This window comes from Coregonus clupeaformis, chromosome 29, assembly GCF_020615455.1.
Source record: "Coregonus clupeaformis isolate EN_2021a chromosome 29, ASM2061545v1, whole genome shotgun sequence".
Taxonomy (NCBI): Eukaryota; Metazoa; Chordata; class Actinopteri; order Salmoniformes; family Salmonidae; genus Coregonus; species Coregonus clupeaformis.
The window spans coordinates 8,270,406-8,283,896 of NC_059220.1; the positions used below are offsets into that span (position 1 = coordinate 8,270,406).

General features: G+C 41.3%; 1 protein-coding gene across 17 annotated transcripts in view; it reads left to right on the top strand.

Moving 5' to 3' along the window:
- Positions 1 to 13,491, top strand: part of LOC121544652 (dystrobrevin beta) — a 65,970-nt gene that overhangs the window by 15,580 nt on the left and 36,899 nt on the right. For all 17 annotated transcript variants that reach the window (XM_041854673.1, XM_041854674.1, XM_041854666.1 and 14 more), the window contains exon 10: positions 994 to 1,121. In XM_041854673.1, the coding sequence (XP_041710607.1) occupies positions 994 to 1,121 (128 nt within the window). The remainder of the gene's footprint in view (positions 1 to 993; positions 1,122 to 13,491) is intronic.

Consider the following 13,491-nt stretch of genomic DNA (forward strand, 5'->3'; position numbering starts at 1 on the left):
TATCGCAATTGGTTATTAAAATCCCTCCTCTCCTTGTCTCCTCCCCTTCATCTGCACTCGTTGTAAAGATAATGGACAGGTGAAAACAATATGGTGGAAGCTCATTATTAGACTGGCTTTCACCTGCTCGGTTCTTTCAGGTCAGTACAATGAAGGAGAGGAGGCGAAGAGGAGACAGATTTTTAAGACCACGTCCCACAATCACACTCATACACACCAAAGATAAGTTATGATAGTTTCAGCTTAACGAATACCAAGATTCAGCCTTCCTTTGCGCTCAGACAATCCAATAGCCGCCTGCATGCATAAGCAGAGCATTGGGCTTGTTTCCACATGGACTAACCTTTTTTAAATATTCTGAAAAGGGATTTTATGGGTTTTTACTCATTCCAGCAAATTTAATTGAATTGATTTAATTTCCAAAGCAAAGCCAATGCCAGCATTCTCCCAATTTTCAATCAGTGTGATGTAAATTGATGCTGGGAAAATGATTTGCACTGGTTACAAATCCAATCCTGAACACTCTCTGTGCCCGCGATCAGGATGGTAATGATTATTTTATTTTGAGGGCATCATGGCCAGAATGAAATGGCTGAGCATATTTGGAAGTAGAAAAAGGGCATGGAAATTGTCAGAGAAAACATCTATGACAAAGCAAAGAGAACTACGAATTTGGTCCCATTCTGCTTGAACCAACCTTGTCATTCTCGGTACACAATGCATTACATAATATAACTGGGTATTTTAGAAACATTTAAGGTCAATTACTATACATCTCTTTACACTACTTCTATAAGCAATTCCCACATTATAACAGACAGGGTTGGGGTCAATTTCCCTTCAATCAATTCAGGAAGTAAACTGGAATTTCAGTATACTTCCTGAATCGACTGAATTGTCCTGAATTGAATGAATTAAAATATAATCAACCCCTAACCCTGATAATAAAAATAGTGAATGTAATGTCCACCGTCTTGTTTCTGCCTCTCACAGAAGTCTCCGGCTAAAAAACTGAGCCACGCCATCAGTAAGTCTCTGGGCTGTGTCCCCATTGGAGAGCTACCTCACCCTGTGTTCCCTGAGCAGTTAGAGAAACCACAGGACAGCATGCCACACACTGTGTAAGTACACTGGACGCTTCTGCCACCACTGGACACAGATTAAGCCTAGTACTAGACATGCATTAACATTGTAGTCATTTAGCAGACTCTTATCCAGAGCGACTTACAGTTAGTGCATTCAGCTTAAGATAGCTAGGTGGTAAAACAACATACCACAGTCGTAGCAAGTACATTTTCCCTCGACAAATGAGTTATCAGCAAAGTCAGTGCTAATTGGAAAAGACAAGTGCTTATTTATTTATTTTATTTATTTTGGGGGGTGGATTCATTTAAGATAGTCTTTAAAGAGGTACGATTTCAGACGTTTTCGGAAGATGGGCAGGGACTCTGTCCTGACATTAGGGGGTAGCTTGTTCCACCATTGGGGTGCCAGGACAGAGAAGAGCTTTGACTGGGCTGAGCGGGAGCTGCCCACCTAGACTAAAGAGCATGTTCAACTGAGATTTTCCATTGAAAGTCTAGGCCTAATCTGTGTCCATGAAACTGGCCTCTTATGTCTACTTCACCAAGAGAGTCCATCTGTCTCTGATGTCATCAAGTGCTGCACTGTAAATTGTCCAAACTCCATATGATAAAATCATTGGCTTTCAAGCTCGCTGTCAATTGATGGTGCATTGTCAATGATTTCTCGCTAAAATGGCAGGGCCATGATTATTTAGTTAAATGTGAGAAATCTGATGTGTTGGTTTACAGAGAGATGGGTGCTTTCATAGAAATATAATGATATATTATATTCTAAGTAATTCTATTATATACAGTGCCTTCAGAAAGTATTCACACCCCTTGACTTTTTCCACATTTTGTGGTGTTACAGCCTGAATTCAAAATAGATTAAATGTAGATTTGTTTGTCACTGGTCTACACACAATGCCCCATTAATGTCAAAGTGGAATTATGTTTTTCGAAATGTTTACAAATTAATAAAAATGAAAAGCTGAAAAGTCTTGCGTCAATAAGTATTCAACCCCTTTGTTATGGCAAGCCTAAATAAGTTCAGGACAAACAATTAGCTTAACAAGTCACATAATAAGTTGCATGGACTCACTGTATGCAATAAAAGTGTTTAACGTGATTTTTGAATGACTACCTCATCTCTGTACCCCACACATACAATTATCTATAAGGTCCCTTAGTCGAGCAGTGAATTTCAAGCACATATTCAACCACAAAGACCAGGGAGGTTTTCCAATGCCTCGTAAAGAAGGGCACCTATTGGTAGATGGGTAAAAATGACAAAAGAAGACATTGAATATCCCTTTGACCATGGTAAAGTTATTAATTACACTTTGGGTGGTGTATCAAAACACCCAGTCACTACAAAGATACAGGTGTCCTTCCTAACTCAGTTGCTGGAGTGGAAGGAAACCGCTCAGGGATTTCACCATGAAGCTAATGGTGACTTTAAAACAGTTACGGAGTTCAATGGCTGTGAAAGAAGAAAACTGAGGATGGATCAACAACATTGTACTTACTCCACAATACTAACCTAATTGACAGAGCGAAAAGAAGGAAGCCTGTACAGAATACAAATATTCCACAACATGCATCCTGTTTGCTACAATGTACTAAAGTAATACTGCAAAAAATGTGTCAAACCAATTCACATTTTGTCCTGAATACAAAGTGTTACGTTTGGGGCAAGTCCAATACAACACAATACTGAGTACCACTCTGTATATTCAAGCGTAGTGGTGGCTGCATCATGTTATGGGTATGCCTGTCATTGTTAAGGACTGGGGAGTATTTCAGGATAAAAATGTAATGGAATGGAGCTATGCACAGGCAAAATCGTAGAGGAAAACCCAGTTCAGTCTGCTTTCCACCAGACACTGGGAGATGAATTCACCTTTCAACAGGACAATAACCTAAAACACAAAGCCAAATCTATATGAGTTGCTTAACAAGAAGACTGTGAATGTTCCTGAGTCGCCCAGTTACAGTTTTGACTTAGATCTGCTTGAAAATCTATGGCAAGACCTGAAAATGGTTGTCTAGCAATGATCAACAACCAATTTGACAGAGCTTGAATAATTTTTAAAAGAATAATGGGCAAATGTTGTACAATCCAGGTGTGGAAAGTTCTTAGAGACTTACCCTGAAAGACACACAGCCGTAATCGCCACCAAAGGTGTTTCTACAAAGTATTGACTCGGGGTGTGAATACTTATGTAAATGAGATATTTCTGCAAACATTTCTAAAAACATGTTTTCACTTTGTCATTATGGGGCATTGTGTGTAGATTGGTGAGGGGAAATAATCTATTCAATCCATTTTGAATTCAAGCTGTATCACAACAAAATGTGGAATAAGTCAAGGGGTAGGAATACTTTCTGAAGGCACTGTAACTTACTTGCTGATTGGGTATCTTGAAAAGCGGTTAAAATAAAAGGTATTATTTATTATAACATTTTAAGTTACTCTATTTCTGTAGGTGCTTTGAACAGCATTTTGGTCCCCATCAACCCATTGTTTGTTGTTATGTAATGAAGCTGGAGCTTTACTATAAATCTAAGGCTTTGGCTGTGAGGCCTTTCTTGGAAGTCATTATAGAAACTGTTTTATATCTTACTGGCTGTCACATAACTGAACTTACATTTCAGTACATTTCATATTATTTCAGAATAATATGTACTGTATCCCTTAATCAATTTCACATTTCTGTTACCAACATATATCTGATCTGCAGTTCCTTTAAATATATTGATAAAAACAGAATATATTCAGTCAAAACAAAAAGTCATTTTTGACTGTCATCTGTCAATTACATCCTGGGTGGCAGGTAGCTTAGCGGAGGAGAAGGTAGTAATCAGTAACCAAGAAGAAACATGCAGCGTGGAGCGATGTGTTCCATGCATGGTTTTTAATAAATATCTCCAGACTCCTAATCACTCCTGGGTCTGTATTCAGTGTCTCAGAGTAGGAGTGCTGATCTGGGATCAGGCCCCCCCACTTATTCATTATGATTTAAAAGGCAAGACTGATCCTAGATCAGAACTCCTACTGAGACGCGTTATGAATTCAGACCCAGGAGTGAGGCCCTATAGCAAGGATTCCCAACCTTTTTACCCCAGGGCCCCCTTTTTCACATTAGAACAATTTAAGGCCCTCCTTCACCCCCAACCCTTTTTTTATTGATTGTAGGAACACTTTGTTCTGAAAGTAATTTCCTGCAATTCTAAGTAGTTTAACAAGACTCTTAACATCTTTTAGGTAGGCTATTTTAATTCTAATAATAATCATCATAAGGTAAATACATTCTAGACACGATTTCCCAAAGTTTTATTCCACAACCAAATATGTTTTATTATGATAATTTATATGAACTCTCAATTAAATTATATTATTCTCTTTTACAGAAAGTGAATCGATCAATTGATGGCGACAGAGTCCCACATTGTATAAGATTACATTCCAAGCAAAGTGCAATTTCTTTTGACTCCTCGACTTCAGAAGGTCGCAGCTCAGCTTCGGAATGTCATAGAGCTAAACCAAATACTGTATATTCCCTTGTTTCTAGCCTAAAGCATCGCGGATCTGTGTCGTTTTAGATCGGTATAAACAATCATGAAGAAAAGAAAAAAAAGAATCCCTATAGGGTGCTCGGGGGATTACAGATGGATCAATGGTATTAATAGTAAAGGAGCTGCTCAAATTATTGATAGTATAAATTATAATTTGCTTCTACACCAGAGTGCATGAGTATATCAGCACTATAAGAGTATATACAGTGCAGTCGGAAAGTATTCAGATCCTTTCCCGTTTTCTACATTTTGTTACGTTACAGCCTTATTCTAAAATTGATTAAATAAATAAAAAATCCTCATCAATCTACACACAATACCCCATAATGACAAAGCGAAAACAGGTTTTTAGAAATGTTTGAAAATCTATTAAAAATAAAAAAACAGAAATACCTTATTTACATAAGTATTCAGACCCTTTGCTATGAGACTCGAAATTGAGCTCAGGTGCATCCTGTTTCCATTGATCATCCTTGAGATGTTTCTACTACTTGATTGGAGTCCACCTGTGGTAAATTCAATTGATTGGACATGATTTGGAAGGGCACACACCTGTCTATATAAGGTCCCACAGTTGACAGTGCATGTCAGAACTCCGAGACAGGATTGTGTCAAGGCACAGATCTGGGGAAGGGTACGAAAAAATTTCTGCAGCTTTGAAGGTCCCCAAGAACACAGTCGCCTCCATCATTCTTAAATGGAAGAAGTTTGGAACCACCAAAAATCTTCTTAGAGCTGGCCGCCCGTCAAAACTGAGTAATCGGGGGAGAAGGGCCTTGGTCAGGGAAGTGACCAAGAAACCGATGGTCACTCTGACAGAGCTCCAGAGTTCCTCTGTGGAGATGGGAGAACCTTACAGAAGGACAACCATCTCTGCAGCACTCCACCAATCAGGCCTTTGTGGTAGAGTGGCCAGATGGAAGCGACTCCTCAGTAAAAGGCACATGAAAATTCGCTTGGAGTTTGCAAAAAGGCACCTAAAGGACTCTCAGACCATGAGAAACAAGATTCTCTGCCAAGCGTCACATCTGGTGGAAACCTGGCACCATCCCTATGGTGAAGCATGGTGGTGGCAGCATCATGCTGTGGGGATGTCTTTCAGCGGCAGGGACTGGGAGACTAGTCAGGATCCTTGATGAAAACCTGCTCCAGAGCGCTCAGGACCTCAGACTGGGGCGACAGTTCACCTTCCAACAAGACAACGACCCTAAGCACATAGCCAAGACAACGCAGGAGTGGCTTCGGGACAAGTCTCTGAATGTCCTTGAGTGGCCCAGCCAGAGCCTGGACTTGAACGCAATCTAACATCTCTGGAGAGACCTGAAAATAGCTGTGCAGTGACGCTCCCCATCTAGCCTGACAGAGCTTGAGAGGATCTGCAGAGAAGAATGGGAGAAACTTCCCAAATACAGCTTGTAGCATCATACCCAAGAAGAATTGAGGCTGTAGTCGCTGCCAAAGGTGCTTCAACAAAGTACTATGTAAAGGGTCTGAATACTTATGTAAATGTGATATTTCCGTTTTTTATTTTTAATACATCTGCAAAAATGTCTAAAAAACTGTTTTTGGCTTTGTCATTATGGGGTATTGTGTGTAGATTGAAACAATGTCATCAATTTTAGAATAAGGCTGTAACATAACAAAATGTGGAAAAGGTGAAGGGGTCTGAATACTTTCCGAATGCACTGTATATCACTGCATTTCACCCCCCAAAAATAAATAAATAATGATATGATGAATTTAGCAGATAGAACGAAGCCACATAGTGTGAAAATAAAAGAGTATGGAGTTTTCTTTTGGGGTATTAAGTGATTTTCATTAGTTATTGCACTCACCGGACAGTTTATTAGGTACACCCATCTAGTACCGGGTCGGACCCCGTTTTGCCTCCAGAACAGCCTGAATTCTTCGGGGCATGGATTCTACAAGTTGGAAACGTTCCACAGGGATGTTGGTCCATGCTGAAGCGATGGCATCACGCATTTGCTGCAGATTGGACGGTGGTACACCACTGCCACCAGCCTGTACCGTTGACACCAGGCAGGATGGTGCTTACGCCAAATCCTGACTCTGCCATCAGAATGACGCAACAGGAACCGTAATTCATTGGACCAGGCAATGTTTTTCCACTCCTCAATTGTCCAGTGTTGGTGATCACGTGCCCACTGGAGCCGCTTTTTCTGGTAAGAGTTGAACCCGGTGTGGTCGTCTGCTGCAATAGCCCATTCGTGAGAGTAAATCGCTGAGTTGTGCATTCTGAGATGCCATTCTGCAAACCACTATTGTACTGCGCCGTTATTTGTCTTTTTGTGGCCAGCCTGTTAGCTTATACGATTCTTGCCATTCTCATTCGACATCTCTCATCAACGAGCTGTTTTTGCCCACAGAACTGCCGCTGACTGGATGTTTTTTGTTTGTCGCGCCATTCTCGGTAAACCCTAGACACTGTCATGCATGAAAAGCCCAGGACGCCGGCCATTTTCTGAGATATTGGATCCGGCGCGCCTGGCACCGACTATCATACCACTCTCAATGTCGCTTAGGTCACTCGTTTTGCCCATTCTAACGCTCAATTGAACAGTAACTGAATGCCTTGATGCCTGTCTGCCTGTCTGCCTGCTTTATATAGCAAGCCACGGCCTTGTGACTGTCTGTAGGAGCGATCCATTTTCATGAACGGGGTGGTGTACCTAATAACTCCCTCCCTCCCTCCCTCCGTCCCTGTGGTGACAGCAGGGAATGAGTCTGAGTAGTGCAGTATTATGGACCGTAATGAAGTTAGATGAGCGGCTGAAAGTAATATTTAGACTTTAAAACCGAAGCTTTAGAAGCAAAACTCATAAAATCATACTCTCACCATATCTGCTCTGACCAGATGGTACAATGTTTCTTTTGCACATGGATTCTGCTTCTTAATTTTCATATTTCAATTTAAAATCTGAGGCAATTAAACACCGCTCTTCCTTCCAGCTATATTCCCTGGAACCCTTTTGGAATACATTTTTAGGGAAATACATCCACTTTCTCAAATAACTAAAGTAGTGCACTATAAAGGGAATAGGCTACCATTGGGGATGCAGATCTAGTCTTCTGTTTTCTAATAAGGACACATCTGAGAGAGGATGAAGGGTTGGAAATGTCCTGAATGTGTATCAGTAGGCCTGAACCCAAAGGAACTCTGGCTGCAGTGTTAAGACAGTATAGGCTATTGCCAATGGTCAGGATTGAAACCCATTGTGTTAAGACAGTATAGGCTATTGCCAATGGTCAGGATTGAAACCCATTGTGTTAAGACAGTATAGGCTATTGCCAATGGTCAGGTTTGAAACCCATTGTGTTAAGACAGTATAGGCTATTGCCAATGGTCAGGATTGAAACCCATTGAGGCAATGAGACCCTTGTGACAGTGGGTAGGAAATACTTGGTATGGCACAATATCTCCTCAGCAGGCTATAAGCAAGCTGTGACTTTAGGATCCCCTCAGACTTCCACTGAGTTTCCGGTGGATTTATACACTACATAAAGGGGAGAAGAGTTATGGTTTTGTGATGGACTATCTGTCACTGTTAATCTAGAAAATATAAAACTACTGTGTCCTCAACTGCCTTAGGCATAAAACTGTACTGTACTGAAAAATGAGTTTAAAATAGTGACCAGGTCATACTCAGTGTAACAGTAAATATTTTCACCACCCAACCTTCACTCACTGTTTTTTATGTCTGAATGTCTCCCGTTGTTTTATTCCTTCAATCATCTTATAGTCAATACTGTCTTTGCAATCGGAAATGGCTCTGCAATTCATTTAGCTGTGACAGGGATATTGACCGACTGAGAGAAAGGGGGAGGGTGCATTACCGGGAAGTAGTGGATTCATTTTATATTTTTTTTGTAGCCTGCAGGTTGCATATATTATTTCCAAATGCGTTCCTTCAAGCTGATTTCTGAAGTCAGAAATAGAACAAAATAGAGATGTCTCACCAGGAATAGAGGCGATACTGTAATGAAAGCTAGGGGACATCATGAAAGAGCAGCCTGATCTTCTCTGTCCTCGATGCCACACGCAAGGCACAATGAGGAGAATGTCATACATTGCCATTAGATGCACACTGGTCGTGACAACGCTAAGCTTGCTCATTGCAGGACTTTGATCCTAGAATGCCTAAATATTCTGTTGACTTATTCTTATTATTTAACCTTTTGACCTCTGTGGCACCTCTGAGTGGGTTGTGGAACGTTGTGACATCACGTGACTGAAATCATCAGCAGCAGTCTGATTTTTTCAAATAAAATTTGATTTATTTTTACCTTTATTTTTATCAGGTAGTCATACTGAGACCAAGGTCTCTTTTACAGATGAGCCTTGAATTACAGAAATGACAGAAAATGCACATATCAAAATATAAATACAAGCAAAAAACAATCAGTAATAAGGTCCTCAATCAGTTTTCTGAATTGCTCTAGAGGCACCAAAACATCAAATTATTAAGAACATTTGGAAGATTGTTCCACAAATAAGGTGCAAGAACTAAAAACTGATTTACCTAACTACGAGACCAAAGGACTTTCCAGAGTTAGCCCTGAGACTGGGTGTGGTAACTCATGTCTGAAGTTTTGTAATGATGTTAGATACAGTGGGAGTTTTTGTAAAAGGGATTTATGAATGAAAATATTGCAATGTATCAACCTACAGGACATCAAAGAGGGCCAACCAACTTTCTGGTAGAGAATGCAGTGATGAGTACTAAAACTGTCGGCCCGCTATAAGAAACTGCATCTAACGGCTTTAATGAAGGGGCAGCTGTGTTTATAGGTGATCACTGTATAGAGAATAGATAAGCATTTGGGGCATCGCTCATGTGTGGACATCAAGACTGTGCTGCTGCTCTCAGTAAGAGAGAGTGAGAGTGAGAGAGAGAGAAATAATCAAGTATCGAGTCATGTGACTGCTGGGTCTCCTTGGAGACAGCAACAGTGTAGTTCATTAAGATGCTGCTGGATCAGTCAAGAGCAGAGCGGACCAGGGTAGGCAGCTGGCTACAGCAGCGCTTGAATGGTTGGATGTATTTGGCTAGCCCGGACAGGTGCTTTCTACCCTCTAAAGGAGGTGAGTGAGATCTCATCATATCTTCTTATCTCAGTTATTATAGTATTAGGGTCCTGGATGAAAGTGGACGATGGCTTTTTATGCTATTGGAGTTAGTCATAAATATTTTAGTTGAGATTGGACTTGTTTGTCAGTATTTTACTCAACTAGAGATATATTTCACACTCTATTCCTATTTCACTGTCAACATCAATGTCAGACCTCCCCTTTTCCTTATCTGAACAGGATCAACATGTTTTTATTGTTTTGGACTTGAGATATTATGTAGAGGTTTAAAAATAGTAGTTAAAAATGTTCCTTATTATAAACTGGGTGGTTCAAGCCCTGAATGCTGATTTGGCTGACAGCCGAGGTATATCAGACCGTATACCACTGGTATGACAAAACATGTATTTTTACTGCTCTAATTACGTTGGTAGCCAGTTTATAATAGCAATAAGGCACCTCAGGGGTTTGTGGTACATGGCCAATATACCACGGCTAAGGGCTGTTCTTAGGCGTGACGCAACGCGGCCATATACCACACCCACTCGAGCCTTATTGCTTAAGTGTGCTTTCAAAGTATTAGCTTGACTCTGGGGGATCTCATATTGGATCTTCATAGTAATGCAAATACTCTGCTGACCCCCTGAGTGCCCCCTCACTCGTTAGTATTACTGTGAGTGAATAATGAATTCAGTTGCTTATTAAGAGAAATACTGATGAAAATATGATGCAGTACTAGAAAGGTTGAACATTCTTTGAACACATTTTGGAGAAACGAACAGTATGCTAATACTACTATGATGTCAGTACTCATGGCTGTTTTAAATTGTAGCTGATTTAAGATATAACAAAGAGATATACTGTAGAGAGAATGGATGAAAGACCTCAAGATATACAGTTGAAGTCGGAAGTTTACATACTTGGAGTCATTAAAACTCGTTTTTCAACCACTCCACACATTTCTTGTTAACAAACTATAGTTTTGGCAAGTCTGTTAGGACATCTACTTTGTGCATGACACAAGTAATTTTTCCAACAATTGTTTACAGACAGATTATTTCACTTATAATTCACTGTATCACAATTCCAGGGGTCAGAAGTTTACATACGCTAAGTTGACTGTGCCTTTAAACAGCTTGGAAAATTACAGAAAATGATGTCATGGCTTTAGAAGCTTCTGATAGGCTAATTGACATAATTTGAGTCAATCGGAGGTGTACCTGTGGATGTATTTCAAGGCCTACCTTCAAACTCAGTGCCTCTTTGCTTGACATCATGGGAAATCAAAAGAAATCAGCCATCCTTGGGAGCAATTTCCAATCGCCTGAAGGTACCACGTTCATCTGTACAAACAATAGTACGCAAGTATAAACACCATGGAACCACCAGCCGTCATACCGCTCAGGAAGGAGACTCGTTCTGTCTCCTAGAGATGCAGAAAAGTGCAAATCAATCCTAGATCAACAGCAAAGGACCTTGTGAAGATGTTGGAGGAAACAGGTACAAAAGTATCTATATCCACAGTAAAACAACTCCTATATCGACATAACCTGAAAGGCCGTTCAGCAAGGAAGAAGCCACTGCTCCAAAACCGCCATAAAAAAGCCAGACTACGGTTTGCAACTGCACATGGGGACAAAGATCGTACTTTTTGGAGAAATTTCCTCTGGTCTGATGAAACAAAAATATAACTGTTTGGCCATAATGACCATCGTTTGGAGGAAAATGGGGGTGGCTTGCAAGCCGAAGAGCACCATCCCAACCGTGAAGCATGGGGGTGGCAGCATCATGCTGTGGGGGAGCTTTGCTGCAGGAGGGACTGGTGCGCTTCACAAAATAGATGGCATCATGAGGAAGGAAAATTATGTGGATATATTGAAGCAACATCTCAAGACATCAGTCAGGAAGTTAAAGCTTGGCCACAAATGGGTCTTCCAAATGGACTATGACCCCAAGCATACTTCTAAAGTTGTGGCAAAATGGCTTAAGGACAACAAAGTCAAGGTATTGGAGTGGCCATCACAAAGCCCTGACCTCAATCCTATAGAAAATTTGTGGGCAGAACTGAAAAAGCATGTGCGAGCTAGGGGGCCTACAAACCAGCTCTGTCAGGAGGAATGGGCCAAAATTCACCCGACTTATTGTGGGAAGCTTGTGGAAGGCTACCCGAGTTAAACAATTTAAAGGCAATGCTACCAAATACTAATTGAGTGTATGTAAACTTCTGACCCACTGGGAATGTGATGAAAGAAATAAAAGCTGAAATAAATAATTCTCTCTACTATTATTCGGACATTTCACATTCTTAAAATAAAGTGGTGATCCTAACTGACCTAAGACAGGGATTAAATGTCAGGAATTGTGAAAAAGCTGAGTTTAAATGTATTTGGCTAAGGTGTATGTAAACTTCCGACTTCAACTGTAGCTTAGAAAGATGTAGAGATAGGATCTTAAATTTTATTTGATCACCCTGTTAGGATCCTATAGAGAGAGAGCCGTGAGTACCTACATCCAGACCACAGCACCACCAGCCACATCCCCACCCCAACCACTTAACACCCCCCCCAAGTCAACCATGCCCACACTCCATTTAGGCCCCCTCAGATCAGACCTATGCCCCTCCTACCCACCCCATGCCCCCCACTCCCGCAAAGAGGGCCTCAACATGAAAGTCACACATACGCCCAGGCCGTGAGCAGGCAAACAGGCCCAACCCCCACTCTTAAACTAGCACAAGCCAATGGCATGTACCAGATGCTCAGCAGGCTCTGCTCACAATTACTGGCCTGAGGCCAAACCACACAACCAACAACATTAGACACTTTATGAAACACAAAGCCTTCACTGTTTCATCCTGGAATATCCAAGGCCTGAGGTCATCTGCCTTTGGCCTAAAGAGCAGGAACCTGGACTTCACCAAAGAAATCGGAAATACAGACATTGTCATCCTACAAGAAACATGGTATAGAGGAGACGGACCCACTGGTTGCCCTCTAGGTTACAGAGAGCTGGTAGTCCCATCCACCAAACTACCAGGTGTGAAACAGGGAAGGGACTCAGGGGGTATGCTGATTTGGTATAGAGCAGACCTAACTCACTATATTAAATGAATCAAAACAGGAACATTTTACATTTGGCTAGAAATTCTAAAGGAAATGATCTCAACAGAGAAAAATGTCCTCCTGTGTGCTACCTATATCCCCTCACTAGAATCCCCATACTTTAATGAAGACAGCTTCTCCATCCTGGAGGGGGAAATCAATCATTTCCAGACCCAGGGACATGTACTAGTCTGTGGCAACCTAAATGCCAGAACTGGACAAGAACCTGACACACTCAGCACACAGGGGGACAAACACCTACCTGGAGGTGACTGCATTCCCTCCCCCATATGCCCCCCTAGGCACAACTATGACAACATAACCAACAAAAACTGGTCACAACTCCTGCAGCTCTGTCGCACGCTGGGTATGTACATAGTCAATGGTAGGCTTCGAGGGGACTCCTATGGTAGGTACACCTATAGCTCATCTCATGGCAGTAGTACTGTAGACTACTTTATCACTGACCTCAACTCAGAGAGTTCTCAGTCAGCCCACTGACACCCCTATCAGACCACAGCAAAATCACAGTCTACTTGAACAGAGCAATACTCAATCATGAGGCATCAAAGCCAAAGGAACTGAATGATATTAAGAAATGCTATAGATGGAAGGGAAGTAGTGTCGAAACCGACCAAAAAACAAGTTGGCAACAACA